A 19,638-nucleotide genomic window follows, 5' to 3' on the forward strand; every position below is an offset into this window, starting at 1 on the left:
CACAATATTTGGCCCGAGATACATCTATTTGAAAATGTGTAATCTAAGGGTGCAAAAAAATCAAAATACTGAGAAAATCACCTTTAAAGTTGTCCAAATTAAGTTCTTAATGCATATTACTAATCAAAAATTACATTTTGATAGGTTTACAGTAGGAATTTTACAAAAAAAATCTTCATGGAACATGATCTTTACTTAATTTCCTAATGATTTTTGACATAAAAGAAAAATCAATAATTTTGACCCATTCAATGTATTTTTGGCTATTGCTACAAATATACCCCAGCGACTTAAGACTGGTTTTGTGCTCCAGGGTCACATATTTGTTCTCGTCTGATTGCTCTTTGATATCTCATGGACTTTAGGACATTTTTAAATGTTTCATAATCAATTAAAATGTTCCTACTGACTTATTTTTTGGTTTAGCAGGTAAAACAGTGCCTGATTTAAAGACGACGCACACACTCAACTTTAATACTTTAATACTAGGACTAGCGATGAGTGCGTTAATTAATTCCTTTCATTAATTAAATGCATATTTATGTCTTCACAGCCCCGACTGAACGCCAGAGACCCAGTCGAGCAGCGTCTAATGAGGGCTGAACTCCGCCAGCCAATCAGCTCTCGGCTTCCGCCGACAGACGCGGTTGCCGGGCCAATCGCAGAGCAGATGTGACAGAAGTGGGCGGGGCCTGAGTGCTGGAGTGTCGGGGTTCTGGAGCGAGCGCTCAGAGAGAGAGAGAGGAGAGACAGCGCTCCGTCCTTCTGTCTGATTCTGCTGCGCGTCTCTCTCACTGCAGCTCTGCATGCGAGTGTGTGTGTGTGTGTGTGCGAGTGTGTGCGCGCGTGTGTATGTGTGTGTGTTCATGTGTGCCGGCAGCGGCTGCGTCGCTCCTTCATCATATTCATCTTCATCTGTGAATTCAGAGCATCGGCGCACAATCCTGCTCATCTGTTGCCGTGGTGATGGGCTGTCGACTGTCGGGGCCGTTGATGGGCGACGGGATGGGGGTGAGTCCGGTGTGTGTGTAAATGTGTGTAAATGCTTGTGATTGTGTGTGCTGATGGTGATCAGGAGTGACATTGATGCTGATACACCACGTCTCGTTACACACACACACACACACACACACACACACATGTGTGCCGTCTCTCTCGTGACTCATGCAGTGATGTGTGTTGGTATGAAGATGCAGCATTATTTTCATCATGAGAATAACGTGTGTGTGTGTGTGTGTGTGTGTGAGCCTGAGGTTCAGTCCCGGACGGATCGGGTCGGCAGGCAGCTGTGGTGCTGAGGGGGGGAATATGTTTACACAGCTGCGCTTCACCATAGTAGTGTGTGCGTGAGATGAACCGAATCCGGTGAAATAGAGCGTACGCCAAGCGGCTGAACGCACGAGATCCGCGTAAACGTGGACTCGGATTAATCAGGAGCTTTCCGGTCACTGCGTCTGTCTGTCGATTGTCTCATCGCTCAGGTTCACGGTCGGGATCTGACCCACCTGCAGAAGCGAGAGGCCTTCCGGATCCTGGCCAGCTACGAGCAGCCAATCACGCTTCAGATTGAGGGCCGGGGGCGGGGCCTGCAGTACAACCGGACGACGGACTGCAGCACGCAGACGGAGCGACCCTGGGACCCTCTCCGGCCGCACTCGTGCACCCTGCCCCGACTGCCTCCCTCGGACAGGTGCGACACACCTGTAGCTCACCGCTGACACCTGCAGGACAAACACAGACGTACACCTGAGAGTCGTTCACGTGCGACGCAATCTTGCTTTCTTAATCTAGTTTTATTATTAGCACTGAATTTTAGTAAAAATTAACTAACGTATTGCCTTCGTTTCAATTCTAAGACTTGATTTTAGTGCCACGTAAAGAATTTATAAATCTAAGGTTACGACATTAAAGTCGTGATATTTTGAGAATAAAGTCGAAATGCTAAAAGAATTAAGTCGAAATCTTTCGACAATAAAGTCAAAATCTTTCGAGATTGAAGTCAAAATGTTTCAGAGAATAAAGTCAAGATATTACGAGAATTAATTTGTAGCAATTACAAGAATAACATCAAAGTTTCAAGAATAAAGTCGAAATGTTTCAAGAATAAAGTCGAAATGTTTTGAGAATAATGTCTAAATATTTTAAGAAGAAAGTAGAAATGTTTCGAGAATAATATCAAAATATTATGAGAATAAAGTCGAAATATTATAAGAATAATGTTGAAATGATTTAGAGAATAAAGTCGAAATACTAAGAAAATAAAGTCGTAATGTTTTGAGAATAAAGTCGAAATGTTTTCGAGAATAAAGTCGAAATGATTTCGAGAATAATGTCTAAATATTTTAAGAAGTAGAAATGTTTCGAGAATAATATCAAAATATTATGAGAATAAAGTTGAAATATAAGAATAATGTTGTAATGATTTAGATAAGTCAAAATACTAAGAAAATAAAGTCGTAATGTTTTGAGAATAAAGTCAAAATGTTTTCGAGAATAAAGTCTAAATATTATAAGAATAAAGTAAGAAAAATTTAAGAAGAATAAAGTCAAAATATTGTAAGAAAAAAGTCAAAATGATACGAGAACAAAGTTGAAATACTACGAGAATACAATTGAAATATTACGAGAATAAAGTCAAAATATTGTACGAATAAAGTCGAAAGATCTGAGAATAAAGTCGAAATAGTATGAGAATGTAGTCGAAATATTACAAGAATAAAGTTGAAATATTATAAGAATAAAGTTGAAATATTATGAGAATAAAGTCAAAATATTGTAAGAATAAAGTCGAAATGATTCGAGAACAAAGTTGAAATACTACGAGAATACAATTGAAATATTACGAGAATAAAGTCAAAATATTGTAAGAATAAAGTCGAAATTATTCGAGAATAAAGTTGAAATATTATGAGAATAAAGTCAAAATGTTTTGAGAATAAAGTCGAAATGTTTCAAGAATAAAGTCGAAATGATTTAGAGAATAATGTCTAAATATTTTAAGAAGAAAGTAGAAATGTTTCGAGAATAATATCAAAATATTATGGGAATAAAGTTGAAATATTATAATGTTGAAATGATTTAGAGAATAAAGTCGAAATACTAAGAAAATAAAGTCGTAATGTTTTGAGAATAAAGTCGAAATGTTTTCAAGAATAAAGTCTAAATATTGTAAGAATAAAGTCGAAATGATTCGAGAACAAAGTTGAAATACTACGAGAACACAATTGAAATATTACGAGAATAAAGTCAAAATATTGTAAAAATAAAGTTGAAATGTTTCAAGAATAAAGTCGAAATGATTTAGAGAATAATGTCTAAATATTTTAAGAAGAAAGTAGAAATGTTTCGAGAATAATATCAAAATATTATGAGAATAAAGTTGAAATATTAAAAGAATAATGTTGAAATGATTTAGATAATAAAGTCGAAATACTAAGAAAATAAAGTCGTAATGTTTTGAGAATAAAGTCAAAATGTTTTCGAGAATAAAGTCTAAATATTGTAAGAAAAAAGTCAAAATATTGTAAGAATAAAGTCGAAATGATTCAAGAATAAAGTCGAAATAGTACGAGAATAAAGTCAAATTGATTCAAGAATAAAGTCGAAATGGTACGAGAATAAAGTCGAAATGGTACGAGAATAAAGTCGAAATGATTCAAGAATAAAGTCGAAATACTACGAGAATAAAGTCGAAATACTACGAGAATAAAGTCGAAATGTTGCGAGCATAAAGTTGAAATATTATGAGAATAAACTTGAAATATGAGAACAAAGACGAAATACTACGAGAATGAAGTCAAAATATTATGAGAAAAAAGTCGTAATGTTTTGATAATAAAGTCGAAATGGTTTCAAGAATAAAGTCTAAATATTAAAAGAATAAAGTCAAAATATTGTAAGAATTAAGTCGAAATGATTTGAGAATAAAGTTGAAATACTATGAAAATAAAGTCGAAATACTATGTGAATAAAGTTGAAATATTGTGAGAATAAAGTTAAAATACTATGAAAATAAAGTCGAAATATTATGAGAATGAAGGCGAAATACTACGAGAATTAAGTCTAAATACTACGGGATAAAGGTTAAAATATTACAAGAATCAAGTCGATATATTTTGAGAATAATGTCAAAATTATGAGAATTAATTAGTAGGAATTACGAGTTTAAAGTTATAAAATGTGAGAACACCTGGAGAAAGTCTCAGCTTTCAAATTCTGTCAGTTTCATAGTGAAATACAAACAACATGTCTCACAATTATGTTTTTCACGCTCTTTAATGTGGCGTTAACGATCGCTGTATTCATCGCTGTATCGGCATGTGAGCCAATCATCTTTCCAATTACAATAAGACATTCATTTCAATATTTCTTTCAATAAATTAGGCTATACTGTTTTTTCAATTGCCTTCTGATGTTCCTTCATCTTGCTATAAACTTGAAATAAACACATTTATAATTTGTATTTATTCAAATAAATTCCGGTGGCCTGGCAACTTCTCCTGGTGCTCTCAATCCGGGCCTTTACATGCGCAATATAGGCTATCCTCTCAAAATATTATAAAATTTAATATCTACGATTTAAATTCTTGAAAAATTTCGACTTTATTCTCATAATATTTCGACTTTATTCTTAAAATACTTCAACTTTATTCTCATAGTATTTCAAGTAATTTTGACTTTTCACTCTCAAAATATAGTGTTTAATTTCGCAGTATTAGATTTTTTTAAAACATGGGACTAAAACGCCGTTGTACAATTCTGTTGCTTATTGAAATGAAGAATGTGTCTTATGTGAACGACTTTTTTGCGTACTTGTTTTTAACGTAAGAGCAAATACAGCCAATTGTCACGTAAATGTGCAAGGTTTCTGGTGTTCATTCCAGGAACAATAACTATAAAGATAACAACTAAAACGTTAACTATATTAGCATCCACACCAACGCACAATAGTGTTCTGTTTATTATAAGCGAGCTGAAGTTTTGTCGTCTGGTGCTTGATTCTGATTGGCTGTCAGTGTTTTTACCGTTCAACAGCTGGGTAAAAATTGGGTAGATTCTAGTTGTTTTTCCTGAGCAAAACAGTTCATTATGCTGCTTCAACTAGTATTTGTTATCATATTATTTTAATGCATTATCATAATCATCATCAATCTGGTTTGTAATGCGAAAAGTTTTACCATTTGTAGCCTGTTTTGGCATTCCTCTAGTTATCTGAACTCCATAAATAACGATTCACTGATTGAGTTTAATTCGAAACAAGCTTGAGGTGATTTTGTGAATCTTTTTGACTTTTTGACGAATGTTAATTGGACATCACCTATTGTACTGGTGTTCTTCTAGCTATTTGAATTCACAAATTCACATATGTGTTGCAAAATAAGGTGGATTCCATACATATCTGAACGTAATGACTCCCTTGCGCATTTTATGTTGGAAGGACAACACTGCAATTGACCAGTGAGAATGTCAAAGGGGCGGATCTGGTTAAGCCTTCCCACACGATTTCAAACTCGAAAACAAATCTGAAATGTTCCCATCCTTGGCGCTCTAGCATGTGAGCGGCCTTCAAGCACAGTCACGCTAGGTTTTGCATTCATGCGCATGTGAATGTGCACGCAAGCATATTATATCGTTCACTGCGTTTCACAGCTTCACATGTGGTGGTGAACGCTTAACATTGAATTCATATAGACGTTTGGACGATGGAGATACCTTCCAATCTAGAAGGAAACATCAAGGATGCGGTGGCTCTGGACTAAAACCATGATTAGGGAGCCATTAGCTGCTACAATGAATCATTTGGTTGCCAAATGACCTTTTTCTGCCAAATTCAACAATTGAGAAGAAGATTTGAGTGCAGAGAGACTTACATTAGCTTAAGTCAATATTGCGTATTGTGATGAAGAGACATTTTAGACTAATTAGTGAAGTAAGTTCCAATCTGATGCTGTCACAAACTGTATTTGTGTTATATAAATCACACTGTTTTGTAAGAACATTTGTGACCCTGGACCACAAAACCAGTCTTAAGTCGCTGGGGTATATTTGTAGCGATAGCCAAAAATACATTGAATGGGTCAAAATTATTGGTTTTTCTTTTATGCCAAAAATCATTAGGAAATTAAGTAAAGATCATGTTCCATGAAGATTTTTTTTGTAAAATTCCTTCTATTAATATATCAAAATGTAATTTTTGATTAGTAATATGCATTGTTAAGAACTTAATTTGGAGAACTTTAAAGGTGATTTTCTCAGTATTTTGATTTTTTTGCACCCTTAGATTCCAGATTTTCGAATAGATGTATCTCGGCCAAATATTGTCCTATCCTAACAAACCATATATCAATAGAAAGCTGATTTATTGAGTTTTCATACGACATCTCAGTTTTGTAAAATGTAACCTTATGACTGGTTTAGTGGTCCTGTGTCACATTTGTGATTGTTTAAGGCGAGGTGAATAGGGTAAAAAAGTTAGCTAATAGTTATCGCCTTACTTACCCAGTTAATTAAATTGATCATTTCAAACATTTTTTTGTAGTACAATTTTTCTAAAATGTTAGGTTTTAATATGCAAATGAGACACTATTAAATGAAATATGCCCTAATTTGCATACATTTCTAGTACAAAAATCTAAACCTCGGATAAAATCAGTTTCGAAATTCTTTTTTTTTTTTTTTGACATATTAGAGTCAAATGTTTTTACAGAAGGGATTTTGGGTGTCTCATTTTGTTACTCCATAATTCAAAAAAAAAAAAAAAAAAAACTTTAACAGACAGACAACCATGTGTTCTTTTTACCATTTTTGGAGGAGTAAAATTGTTATATAAAATTAAGCTTATTGTATATGAACAAATGCCTCAGTAAAAACCTTCAGAATATAGACAGGAATAAAAATGTAAAGTTTGGTGTGTGTAAGAGCTGCTGAAGTGGAGATTTATGGCTCAATCTCTGAGAAAAAAACTCATTTTGAGAAAACAGCCTTTAGAAATATCTTTTGTAATTGAAATCTAATGACACAAATAGATAAAGTGCTGTAAAAGAAACACTTAACAGAGTCTTTTGGGTGTTTTCGTTCCACTAGTCTGTAAAAACACTTAATGAAAAACCAAAAAGCCCAAAATCTTAAATTTGACAGGTTTTGCCTGAAGTGTCTCCCCTTAAAAAAGGATAATTGATTATGCTGATCCACCTTACATTTGCACAATAACTAATGATATTTTATAAACAACAATTGAAAAGTTGAATATGTATGTTTAATTACAAGTTTTCATATAAACAAACAGTTCGTAAATAGATTAATAAGACGAACTAACCTGCAGTTAGCCGCAGTAACGGTTGCTGGTTGCCGGTTCTTTTTAAATTCGAAAAATGGCGCGCTGTTCAGTGAGGGAGTCGGTCGGGGAACTCCGTGACGGCTCGGAACAATTTGCTGCTTGGGTGAATCCGATTCAAAACAGTTGCTAGTTTGATTCGTGAATCTTTTTGACGGACTCATTCAAAAGAACTGGTTCACAATAGTCATTTGCACGCGAATGAATATCACCTCGTGCGCGGTGTATTCCCTGAGGTAAAAGGTGCGCGCGCTAATCAGGTCATGTGACGTGCACGCAGTTTTGCCGATTTTCAAAGTTTATGGTTGTAAATATTTATTATTTTAGTCGAAGTTTGTATATCTTGAATGAAAATAGAACATGGAGGAAAACTCATATTTTGCCGATTTTTGTAAGTACAAAGTTCAATTTATTTCCTCATGTGTGCAAGCTCACTTGACAACAAAGCTTTCAGATTCTGAATAATTTAGCTTTCTATTGATGTATGGTTTGTTAGGATAGGACAATAGTTGGCCGAGATACAACTATTTGAATATTAGGAATGTGAGGGTGCAAAAAATCTAAATATTGAGGAAGTAGACTTTAAAGTTGTTTAAATTAAGTTCTCAACAATGCATATTACCAATCAAAAATTGAGGTTTGATATATTTACAGTAGGAAATGTACAAAACATTTTCATGGAACATCATCTTTACTTAATATCCTAATGATTTTTGGGATAAAAGAAAAATCAACAATTTTGACCCATACAATGTATATTTGGCTACTGCTACATATATACCTGTGCTATTTAAGACTGGTTTTGTGCTCCGGGGTCACATATGGCGACCATATATGTTGTATTTAGAGGTGTTTATTAAGACAAACATTAATATTATAATTATAAAGCACCGATTATTGTTAATATTACTACACTGTAAAAAAATATATAATTGTTTCAACTTAAAATAATTTGTTACCCCGCTGACTTAATATTTTAAATTTACTCAACTAAAATATTCCAATTGTCACTTGAATGAACATTAAGTAACTTAAAATTTAAAGTTGACTAAACATATTAAGTCAGCGAGATAAATTATTTTAAGTTGAAACAACTTTTTGAAAAAAAAAAAAATTTTTACAGTGTAGTTGTAATGTTCATATTTCATAGATTCACACTCTTCCTAGGCATCTTTATGCAGCTGTTGGTCTTTTGAGCAGAATGAGGTCAGCTGCTCACTAGCTCCTTACAATACAAACATACAATAACAGCATCTTAGATGAAGGGGGTGGAGCCAGAGATGTGTGCTAGATTTAGGGGGCAAGACTTGTGTTATCAGCATATAATATTTACACAGATATGTCTAAGCGTAATATATGATGGTGTTGTTCTTGCAGGACGTACTACAATCACATGACCCTGCCCGGGACTCGTAGAGAAGGAAGCCGGTACGAGTACCTACCAAACACGCCCAGAGACCTGGAGCACAGAGAACGCCTGGCCTACAATGTAAGATATTAACATGATCAGATTATGATGAGTTTCAGCTGTGAACAGTCATGATGAGATGCACAATTTTACCTATTGATATGAAAACTTCAGTACATTTAGTCATTTTAGTCCAGCCAAATTTATTTAGATTTAAAATAATTTTAAAATAATATAAAATACATATAATAAAAATAGTTTTAAAAAATCCTGCTCGTTTTGCAATTCCAAGCTTAAATGATTGTTTAAAGCAGCTGCTTCATCTTTCTTGTATGTGTCGTGTTAGGAAATGCTAAATTGTGTGTGTGTTTTGCTTGTGTGTGTGTGTGTGTGTGTGTGTGTGTGTGTGTGTGTGTGAGCTGTTCTCCAAACAAACGCGTTTTTCAAAATGGAGCTGCTCTCTTATGCTCTGGAATTATTCATGCATTTAGCTACGCTTGGGAATACACACACATACACGCACTCTCTCACACACACAAACACATTTCACGTGTGCATTGCACAGGAGGAAACAGCCTTTAATAAAGCGACTGAAGGACAGACAGACAGACGTTTACTGTTCAGTCATTTAAAATAATCACTCTTCCACATCACAACCTCATTACGCTAATAATTCATCAGGAATATGCCGGAATTGCTCGGATGTGCTTCTTACAAGAGCAAAAAGGGTCTCAAATCACATCATGATCCATAATTTACTTGTTTCTGGAATGAAGCGCAGTCCAGTTCTCCATTTAACGCTGTGTGACATGGTCGTTTCAGGACCCGGAGTTCTCCAGCGGCGTGTCTCAGGGACAGAACTGTCTGATCGGCTGCTGCAACACCAACCTGGAGGAACCCAGAAGTTTCCAGAGTCAGGTGAGAGTTATAATGTACAGCATGAATATATAACCAGGACTTAAGATTTAATTCACAAAGAACTGCAGTGTGCACACTGGGTTGTAATAAACTAATAGACATCACCATACTTCCCTAGTTGATTGATTTTGTAAGAACTGCAAACGTTTTATGTTTTACAAGTTTTAAATATATTTAAATCTAATTAAATATGCATTAATTAAAATAAATCTAAATTTGGGCTGAGTTGCAAAATTCCCATTTGATTTCTTTTTCACATATTGTTGTGAAAGGTTTTTCTAGAAGGGATTTTGGATTTCTCTTCTTTTTACTCCATAAATCAGAAAATACTGTCAACAGATTGAATTTTTTTTTTGACCATGTCAAATAAAATGTTGAAAATAAATCAGTGTGAATGATATATTGACAAACCCTACTATAAAAACTTTCAGAATATGGATATGAATAAAACTGTTAAGTATAATGTATGTAAGTGCTGCTGAAGTGGAGAAACAAACTAATTTTGAGAACACGGCCTTTAAAGATATGTTTAAATTAGATGCAAATAAATAGTTTATAACAATAAATCAGTCAAATGATGTATGAACAAAGCCTTCAGTAAAAAGCTTCAGAATATAGATAGGAATAAAACTGTAAGTTTTGGTGTTTGTAAGTGCTGCTGATACTGAGAAAAAAATAATTTTGTTTGAGAAAACGGCATTTAAAGATTGTAATTCAAATCTACTGATGCAAATACATAAAGTGCAATAATAAAACCAGTGTGAATGATGTATGAACAAATCCTTCTATAAAAACATTCAGAATATGGATATGAATAAAACTGTTAAGTATGGTGTATGTAAGTGCTGCTGAAGTGGGTAAACTCATTTTGAAAAAATCCTTATGTATAAGATATGTGTTTAAATTACATGCAAATAGGTAGCGTGCAACAATAAATCAGTCAAATGACGTATGAATAAACCCTTCAGTAAAAATCTTCAGAATATAGGAATAAAACTCTAAGTTCTGGTGTTTGTAAGTGCTGCTGAAGCAGAGAAAAAACTCATTTTGATTGAGAAAACGGCATTTAAAGATGCAAATACAGAAATTGCAATAATAAAACCGGTGTTGATGATGTATGAACAAATCCTTCTATAAAAACATTCAGAGTACGGATATGAATAAAACTGTTAAGTATGGTGTACTTAAGTGCTGCCGAAGTGGAGAAACAAACTGTTAAAAGATGTTTAAATTAGATGCAAATAGATAAAGAGCAATAAAAAAATCAGTCAAATAACATAAGAACAAACCCTTCAGTCGAAATCCTCAGAATATAGATATGCAAAAAACTGTAAGTTTTGGTGTATGTAAGTCCTGCTTAAGTGAAGGAACAAAGTCGTTTTGAGAAAACAGGCTTTAGAGATATGCGTTTAAATTAGATGCGAATAGATAACGCGCAATAATAAAACCAGTCAAATGACACGTGAACAAACCCTTTGAGTAGAAATCTTCAGAATATAGATAAGAATAAAACTGTAAGTTTTGGTGTATGTAAGTGCTGCTGAAGTGGAGAAAAAAAAACTAATTTTGAGAAAACGGCCTTTAAAGGTGTTATATTTGAAATCTACTGACGCAAATAGATAAAGTGCAAAAATACAACCAGTCAAATGACACATGAACAAACCCTTCAGTAAAAGCTTTCAGATTATAGATATGAATAAAACTGTATATTTTGGTGTATGTAAGTGCTGCTGAAGTCGAGAAAAAACTCATTTTGAGAAAATTGCCTTTAAAGATAGGTATTGTAATTTACATCTACTGACGCAAACAGAGAATGTACAAAAATATAACCTGTCAAATGACACACGAACAAACCCTTCAGTAAAAGTCTTCAGATTATAGATATGAATAAAGCTGTAAATTTTGGTGTATGTAAGTGCTGCTGAAGTGGACAAACTTATTTGAGAAAATGGCCTTTACAGATACTGAAATCGACTGACGCAAATACAGTGCAATAAAATAGACACTTAAATGTTTTACAAACCGTTAAATATTTTGGATGTTTTCTTTCCACTGAAACAATGTTATGAACAGCCAAAAATTTCAAAATTAACCAGTGAATGAAAAAATATTGATGAATGCTTTTGCTTGTAGTGTCTTCCCTTAAAAAGAATGTTCTGTAGTGAAATGCATCTGCAATATAGTCAAAAAAATGCAACGGCAACCAATTAACACATGGCAGAATGAATCTAGAAGTGGTGTTCTAGAATGTAGAGCAGCGGCGCGAGTTCGGATCTGAGGAACTGTTGTTGTTCTGGTTCTCGTGTGATTCTCTTCATCCGTCACAGACTGAGAGGCGAGGAGTCACATATTATGTAAGTTATGTGTTACCAGGCAACTAGCGATCATAAATACGGCTGAAGACTGTGAGCCACCAGAGTGACTCACGCTCTGATAGAGGACCGTTCAAATCAATAGAATTCATGTCGAATTTAAATGTAACATACGTTTTCCTATGTTTTTCCTTTATTGAGATGCGTTCACACTGACAATAATTCGATCTGCATTGTGGATTATTAGTAGCCATTTGTACTAAGTTATAGTATCAAATGAATGCGACGCTATTGGCTGTCACTGCTAATTTGCATATAATTAAGCTCTGCGTAATTTCTCAATTCCTCAAATTGTTAACTATCATTCAAAAAATATCCCACAAACTTTATTAATTCATAAATGCATGTATTATTGAACTGATTAGATGAATCACATATGTGACCCTGCACCAGTCTTAAGTAGCTTAAGTATATAAACATAGACAAAAATATGGTCCAATTATTTTTTCGTTTATGCCAAAAATCATTAGGATATTAAATAAAGATCATGTTTCGTGAAGATACTTTGTAAATTTCCTACCGTAAATATATCAAAACTTAATTTTTGATTAGTAATATGCATTGGCTAAGAACTTTAAAGGCAATTTTCTCAATATTTAGATTTTTTTGCACCCTGAGATTCCAGATTTTCCAATAGTTATATCTCGACCAAATTTGTCATATTCTAACAAACCATACATCAATGGATAGCTTATTTGATGATGTATAAATCTCAGTTTTACAATATTGGCCCTTATGACTGGTTTTGTGGTCCACGGTCACATAAACTCTGCATAATTTTGTTACATAGTCGGTGGTCGCTCATGTCGCCTCGAATTGTTAACTATCTTTCAAAAAAAGTGTTTTCATTGCACATTTCTGTCCATCATTTAAATATACATACTTCATCTAAAAAAATATCCCACAGACTTTATCAAGTCATAAATGCATGTATTATTAAACTGATAAAACCTGATTAGATAAACCACATATGTGACCCTGGACCACAAAACCAGTCTTAAGAGGCACAAGTATATTTGTAGCAATAGACAAAAATACAATGTATGGGTCAAAATGATAAATTTTTCTTTTATGCCAAAAATCATTAGGGTATTTAGTTAAGATCATGTACTGTAAACATATTAAAACTTAATTTCTGATTAGTAATATGCATTGCTGAGAACTTCATTTGGACAACTTTAAAGGCGATTTTCTCAATATTTAGATTTTGCACCCTCAGATACCAGATTTTCAAATAGTTGTATCTCGGCCAAATATTATCCTATCCTAACAAAGACATCAGTGGAAAGCTTATTTATTCTTTAGCTGAATTTCAGGTGATGTATGAACCTCAATTCCAAAAAATTGACCCTTATGACTGAGTTCGTGGTCCAGGTTCACATATGAGTTTGCTGTTAAATAACACAATATGCACAAATCTTTTACCTCAGGTAAAAATCATTATTATTGAACCATTTTAAAACCACCTAACAACCACCCAGTCTAGCAACTTCCTAGCATCTGCTTAGCAACACATAACAAACCACTTAAAACCTAAAACTAGTTTTAGAGAGCTAGCACCACCCATATTGTTAAAAATGTAAGGCATAAAAAAAGAGTCTTTTTACCATTGTTAAATCACTGTAACTCATCCCTTCTTTGAGCTAATTGCTCTAATGTCATATGTTTGTGACAGACGGATGACGAGGACTACATGATGGAGAAACCCTTGGGTTACCTGCCTCTTCATCACGAGCTAGACAGCGGACTCGGCTGGACGGACGGTAGTTTCCACCAGGGGGAGCTCTCGGGGGTTGAGACGGAAGAGGGACTTGAGGAGTGCCACGGTCATGGAAGGGGCGGGTCGCCATCGTCGGAGTCCTTCATCTCGTCGGAACTGAGCGACTCGGGATTTTACAGCGTCAGCACGGGCGAGTTCCTGCGCTTTCAGCGCCTGCTCGAGAAACGCATGCGCCATTACAACGCTCGCATGCACCACCAGGGGGAGCCGTGCTCCCGAGAACGGCGGGATAGCCAAATAAAACACCCTCTAGAGGCCATCCCCGAAACACTCACGGTCCAGCCTCAAAACATCTGCGTGCCTATCCCGGGATCGCGTGGTTTGTCCCGTGTGTCGTCCGTACAGTACCGTAAGGCGGAGCGACCGTGTTTGAACCGGCACAGCTCCAGCAGTGGCTCGCTGTTCAATCCCGCGCTGCACTCCACGTGCAGTACGCCCTCTGGCCAGCGGAGGCTCCCGCCTCATCCGAGTTCTGCGGGAATGCTAAGAAGAAGCAGGACGCTGCATCACCGCCCTGCGCCCATGGAGTACCGCAGACGGGCGAGTCACCCAGCCTCGCCCAACTACTGCAGCGCCACTTTGCATCCCTGCGGCCACAGAGTCGACCTGCCTATTAATCTACCTGAGGAGCCAGACTTGCCACTGATGCACACCGTCGGTCACCCGGCGCACCCTGTCATACACCCCACCACACTCCCTATACAGACTCTACATGCTACACACGCAGTGAGTCAACCGTCCCTGATCTCTCGAGTTGACGAGCACCACTGTATGCCTCCAGATCTCCACAACCACAGCAGGATCCGAGCCTCCACCGAACCGCAGCTACAGAGGAGCTTTGTGACCGAACAGCCGCAGCCGCTTAGTCGGCAAAGGGATGGACGGTTTCATACCCTAAGTCACACTCCCAGCCAGGACACAGACACCTGGCCAAAACCTGCTAACCGTGCAGGCTCAGGTGGAGGAGGCGGACTCTATAGCACCTTGGAGGGCCACACTCCCACCGCTGCCACCAGGAAACCACCAAGCGGGAACTTGCGAGCCATGCGGAACCAGATGCTGCGGGATAGAGCATCCCGACTGGCGGACGAGCGTAGCGGCATGAGCACGGACGAGGAGAGTCACAGTGAGGTCCGCATGGGTCGCTACTGGAGCCGCACTGAGCGCCGCGAACACATGCTGCAGAAACAGCGACAGCTGCAGGCCAGAAGCGGCGGAGGCGGCGTCAGCGTAGCTGCGTCAGGATTGGTGCATGGCGGTGGAGTCATTGGCGGAACTAACGGAGACGGTTGTAATACCGTTCTCGAGATGAGCCAGAGAAAACTAAGTCGCCTGAGGAACCGGAAGCTGCTGGATGACTGGACCACCGTAGAGGAACTCCTGACGCACGGAACACGCCTCGGAACCAGCGAAGACGCCTTGCAGCTGCCTACATCATTGCTCACCGTCACAACCGTATAGCGACGGTGTTCAGATTGACGTGTGCGTGTTTGTGTGTGTTGGACCGGCCGCACTACACAAAGCTACCTCCTGAAATTGAGGTTTACTGTAGATACAGACGTTTCCGAACACCGTAGTACATTGATTTCTAAATGTTATATTTGCAGTATCTTGTTTTTTGCATTGTGTTGTAAAGAGGTGTTTTACTAGGGAGCGAAGTCACTGCAGTTTGATTCGACCGCATGAAGCAATACAACAGATACGGACGCCAACTAGCGACTAGCGAATTTCATTTGGTGCCAAGAAAAGTTTACGTCACGGATCATTTTGAGGCGGTGCTAAACGTGAGATTTAATTTCCTTGCAAGTAGACATCCGAATTACGTCACTTTTGCACAAATTTAAACAAAAAAGTTCCCTTTCCGACTGTCTTCCTCTCTAGCTAATTTGTGGCGTTAGCACAGCCCCTCCTTTCAATCATGAATCTGATTCTCTGGGAATAATAGCGGATAATCTAACGACGGATCGGGATGCACAGCCAGGGCCGGGCGATTTGGGTGTTCAGGGTTACGCTGGAGATCGGGTGGCGTGAGCGTGTGTTGTGAAGTGTGCGGGTTCTTGCACTATAACTGTAGTTCTGTAGAGTATTTTTAAAGCTATTTTTCTTGTGCTCTTCACAATTGATGTCACGAAAAGAAACAAAGAACTTTTATAAAGACTCAAACAAGTGGTGTCAATGGCAGTACAACAGTTTGGAGGGGAAGTCGATGCACTGAACTGTGTTTTGTTCTAACGTGCAAATATCAGATATTTTCAGCGCAAACTGGGTTTCCACTTAAAGTGAGCCTCATGAAACCCTGGCAGAATGAATTCTGCACAAGTTGATAAACTGACGGCAGTTACACAGATGAAATTCGTTCTGCTAGTGTTTCGTGACCTAATTATTTTCCAAAGTAGAAGATGCATAAGTATTTTTGGAGTCACCTGTGTCAGCGTGGGATGTTTGCGGTTACTTTTTTTCCCTCCTCCGAGCAGAAAATCAGGATTTTTCCCACCTGCACTATTTTTGGTGCACTAGCACTGGAGTGTTTACAATTTTTCCTCACAACTGTGACTCTCTGCGACACATCTCGCTCTCTCGCCCTCGTTTCTGAGGTGAAATCACGTCATTTTCACCGTGAGTCAAACGCTGTGAATAATGGATGTGAACGGATGGAACATCTTCCCGTGCGCCGCGCGGACTAACAGAAAAAAAAAAACTCTCTGCCTCTCTCATTGGATTTTGCTCGTTTCCACTTTTAGAAATCATTTTCTTGGAATATGATGTACATGTGGTTGTAATAAAGATGAGATTTTAATTAGCTACTTCAAGTGTGTTGAGGTTTTTTTGTAACGTTATTTAAGTGGGCGTTAGTAAGTGAAATCTGTCATGACAACAGACCTTTATTTAATTAAAAAACTAGCGGTCTCTGAATGGCGCGAATAAAATCCCGCGCTTAGTTTTCCCTCACATTTTGAACGAGTTTCCTATCGTTTGTGAATATTACATTGTTTTTATAGAGACTGTTTTTAAAGAGCAGAAAAAACAATTCCTTAATTCATATTTATCCAAATTTAAAGCCTATTTCCACCACGTAAAAATGCTTTTAAAAAGTCACAATTATATTACGCAAATTATGACTTTGAATGTCCAATTATGACATTAATAGCCGATTTTGAGGCAATATGAAAATCATATCTAATTTTACATAAATCATGAATTTAAAGATCGAAATTGACATACTAAATCGAAATTATGACTTTGAAATGATGACATAAATCATGACCATGAGGTAAAAAGTCAATCCTGTGGCTTGAAAAAAAAAAATAGAAATCATGACTTAACTAAATTACGATGTTAAGTCATACCAAATCATAATTATGAGATAAAAAGTCAGAATTATGACTTTAAAAGTAAAAATTATTACACACGAAGTCATAATTATGAGGTAAAACAGGCAAAACTTACTGTATCACTTGGAAAAATCTCACAATTAAGACTTAGCATGACGTTTTTGACTTTTAAATTTATAATTTAGATTTTTAATCTCATGATTATGATTTACTAACGAATTATTATTTTTCTTACCTGGTAAAATTTGGCTTTCATTCAATTTCGAGACAGTTATCAAAGCATCATGTGAGAAACTGCTATGTTTTGAGTCTCAATAGTGATTAGCAGCAGGTGACTTCACTCAGGAAGTTTAGTCTCTCAGATGTTCACCTACTTTTGTCTCATCTTCACTCTTTAGATGTTTGTGAATAAAACACAGAAACACAAAATGGAATCCAACAGTAGAAAAGCACAAAATGGAACCGAATAACAGAAAAATGTCTTTCTCTTGCTCCTTTTCCATTCGTGTGCCGCGGACGCCTCCTGCTGGACGGAAACTGGCAGCGCAAGAAACAAAATGGCGGACGTTCGGTCCGAGATATTCCACCGATGTCGTTAATAACTTGTACCAAAACACATTTTACAGACAGAAACCACTCTCAAAAACAAAACTGGTTTAATATGTATAAAAAACACGACCAGTTTCAGGAAAAAAACTGAACACAAAACAAATATAAGACATCTGACCCAACTAGTGCTTGTACACAGAGACAGATCCATCTACTCTAAATAAAAAATACACGATCCCCTCTTCCTATCACTCTCTCTATCCGAGGAAACTGATCAGACGGGCTTCAAACTGCGGCGACGTCGAGCTGTGACATCCTTCTGTAATAATACAACACAAATATAGTCCATAAAGTCCATAAAAAGAGCGTTATCGTTCATCCAAACAGACAGGGGGCGCCAGCCTTCAGCTTCAGTCCAAACCCTGAACCTCGTGCTGCTTGTACGCCGCCGCGACCAAATTTCCTGAAAGAACAGCATTTGTATGGTTATATTAAACAAACCAATATAAAAAATGAATATTTTCATGAATAAAACACATCGTTAAATCCTTCAGGTCAACGTAAAGGCCCAAAGAGCGAAGCCACAAAGCAATGCAAATCTGCAACAAAGCTAATAAATAAATTTGCATATTCGATCGCAAGCGAATCATTCGCATGCTTTAAAGAAGCGAACAAATTACTAAAAATCATTTGTGCTAATTAAAAATAAAGCTGAAATATAATCTAAATATTATATAAAAATAATAAATAAAAAAAGTTAGACATGGTGACGTAAAATAAAATAAAGTTGCTGTTTAGCTAAAAAAAAAAAAAAAAAAAAAAACTTTAAAATTGCTCAAACAAAAGCGTAAATGAAAATAGCCAAATCTAAAATTAAATAAATAACCTAGAATTAAATCAATAATATAAATTAAAACATAATATAATATAAAATATCATATATTGATATCAAATATAATATTAATAAATACTACAAAAGTAAATATATAAACATTGATATTTCATATATATATATATATATATATATATATAGAGAGAGAGAGAGAGAGAGAGAGAGATATATGAAATATCAATGTAAACAAAATAAAATATTAAAATATTAATAAACATTATAAAAGTATAAAAATAAATCAAACTTAAATGTAAAATTGAAAACAATTTAAAATATGAATATATAAAAATGCCTTTAGACATGGTGACGTGAAATTATGTTAAATATGTTTATGTAAAAAAAAAAACATAAAAATTACTAAAACAAAATTACGAAAGCACAAAACAAAATGGCCAAATCTAAAATTATATAAATAACCTAATAAATAATAAAAAACCTAGAATTAAATAAATATAATATAATTTTAATAATAAATAACCTAGAATTAAATAAATATAATATAATTTTAATTAAAACATAATATAATAAAAAAAATAATATATTTAATAAAATAAAAATAATACATTCTACAAAGTTATATATATAAAAAAAGTAATAAAATTACTTACTTTAAAATAAGGTAAAACGTTTTTATAATTAAAATTATAAAAGCACAAAACAAAATGGCCAAACCTAGAATTAAATAAATATAATATCATTTAAATTAAAACATAATATAATTGAAAAATATATATATATATTTAACAAAATAAAATATGAATAAATATTACAAAAATAAATGGATTATATAATATTAAATATTAATGTAAACAATATAAAACACTTTATGAATGTATACAAATATTGATTAATTAATGAAAAATATTTAACATTAAATATTACATGAATTTAGATATGGTGACATAAGTTTGTTTTCTGTAAGTTTAAAAAAATATTAAAATCACTGAAGGTGAAACGTTTTTATAATGAAATTTATAAAAGCACAAAAAAAAAAGACCAAACCTAGAATTAAATAAATAAAATAATTTAAATGAAAACATAATATAATATAAAA

The 19,638-nt window shown here is 35.4% G+C and overlaps 2 protein-coding genes across 3 annotated transcripts in view; one reads left to right on the forward strand and one right to left on the reverse strand.

Annotated features, from left to right (window-relative positions):
* The first annotated feature begins 436 nt into the window (after positions 1-436).
* Positions 437-16,615, forward strand: LOC141338998 (uncharacterized). Its single transcript, XM_073844614.1, has 5 exons — positions 437-1,011; positions 1,482-1,690; positions 8,711-8,822; positions 9,564-9,659; positions 13,707-16,615. Exons 1-5 carry the CDS (start codon positions 967-969, stop codon positions 15,270-15,272), a joined length of 2,028 nt encoding a protein of 675 aa, XP_073700715.1. The 5' UTR covers positions 437-966; the 3' UTR covers positions 15,273-16,615.
* A 1,130-nt stretch (positions 16,616-17,745) lies between these two features.
* LOC141338570 (retinoblastoma-binding protein 5) overlaps positions 17,746-19,638 on the reverse strand; it is a 19,236-nt gene continuing 17,343 nt past the window's right edge. Inside the window, exon 13 of one of the 2 annotated variants that reach the window (XM_073844160.1) lies at positions 17,746-18,155. In XM_073844160.1, the coding sequence (XP_073700261.1) occupies positions 18,103-18,155 (53 nt within the window). In that variant the 3' untranslated portion in view covers positions 17,746-18,102. The remainder of the gene's footprint in view (positions 18,156-19,638) is intronic. The other variant, XM_073844159.1, reaches the window with a different exon arrangement.

This window comes from Garra rufa, chromosome 7 (genome assembly GCF_049309525.1).
Source record: "Garra rufa chromosome 7, GarRuf1.0, whole genome shotgun sequence".
Classification (NCBI taxonomy): domain Eukaryota; kingdom Metazoa; phylum Chordata; class Actinopteri; order Cypriniformes; family Cyprinidae; genus Garra; species Garra rufa.

Excerpts from the sequence above, each read along its gene's own strand:
- LOC141338998 (XM_073844614.1), top strand. The coding sequence starts at position 967 with ATGGGCTGTCGACTGTCGGGGCCGTTGATGGGCGACGGGATGGGG. Across the intron at positions 1,691-8,710 it reads CGACTGCCTCCCTCGGACAG|GACGTACTACAATCACATGA; the intron begins GTGCGACACACC and ends TTGTTCTTGCAG. Across the intron at positions 9,660-13,706 it reads CCAGAAGTTTCCAGAGTCAG|ACGGATGACGAGGACTACAT; the intron begins GTGAGAGTTATA and ends TGTTTGTGACAG.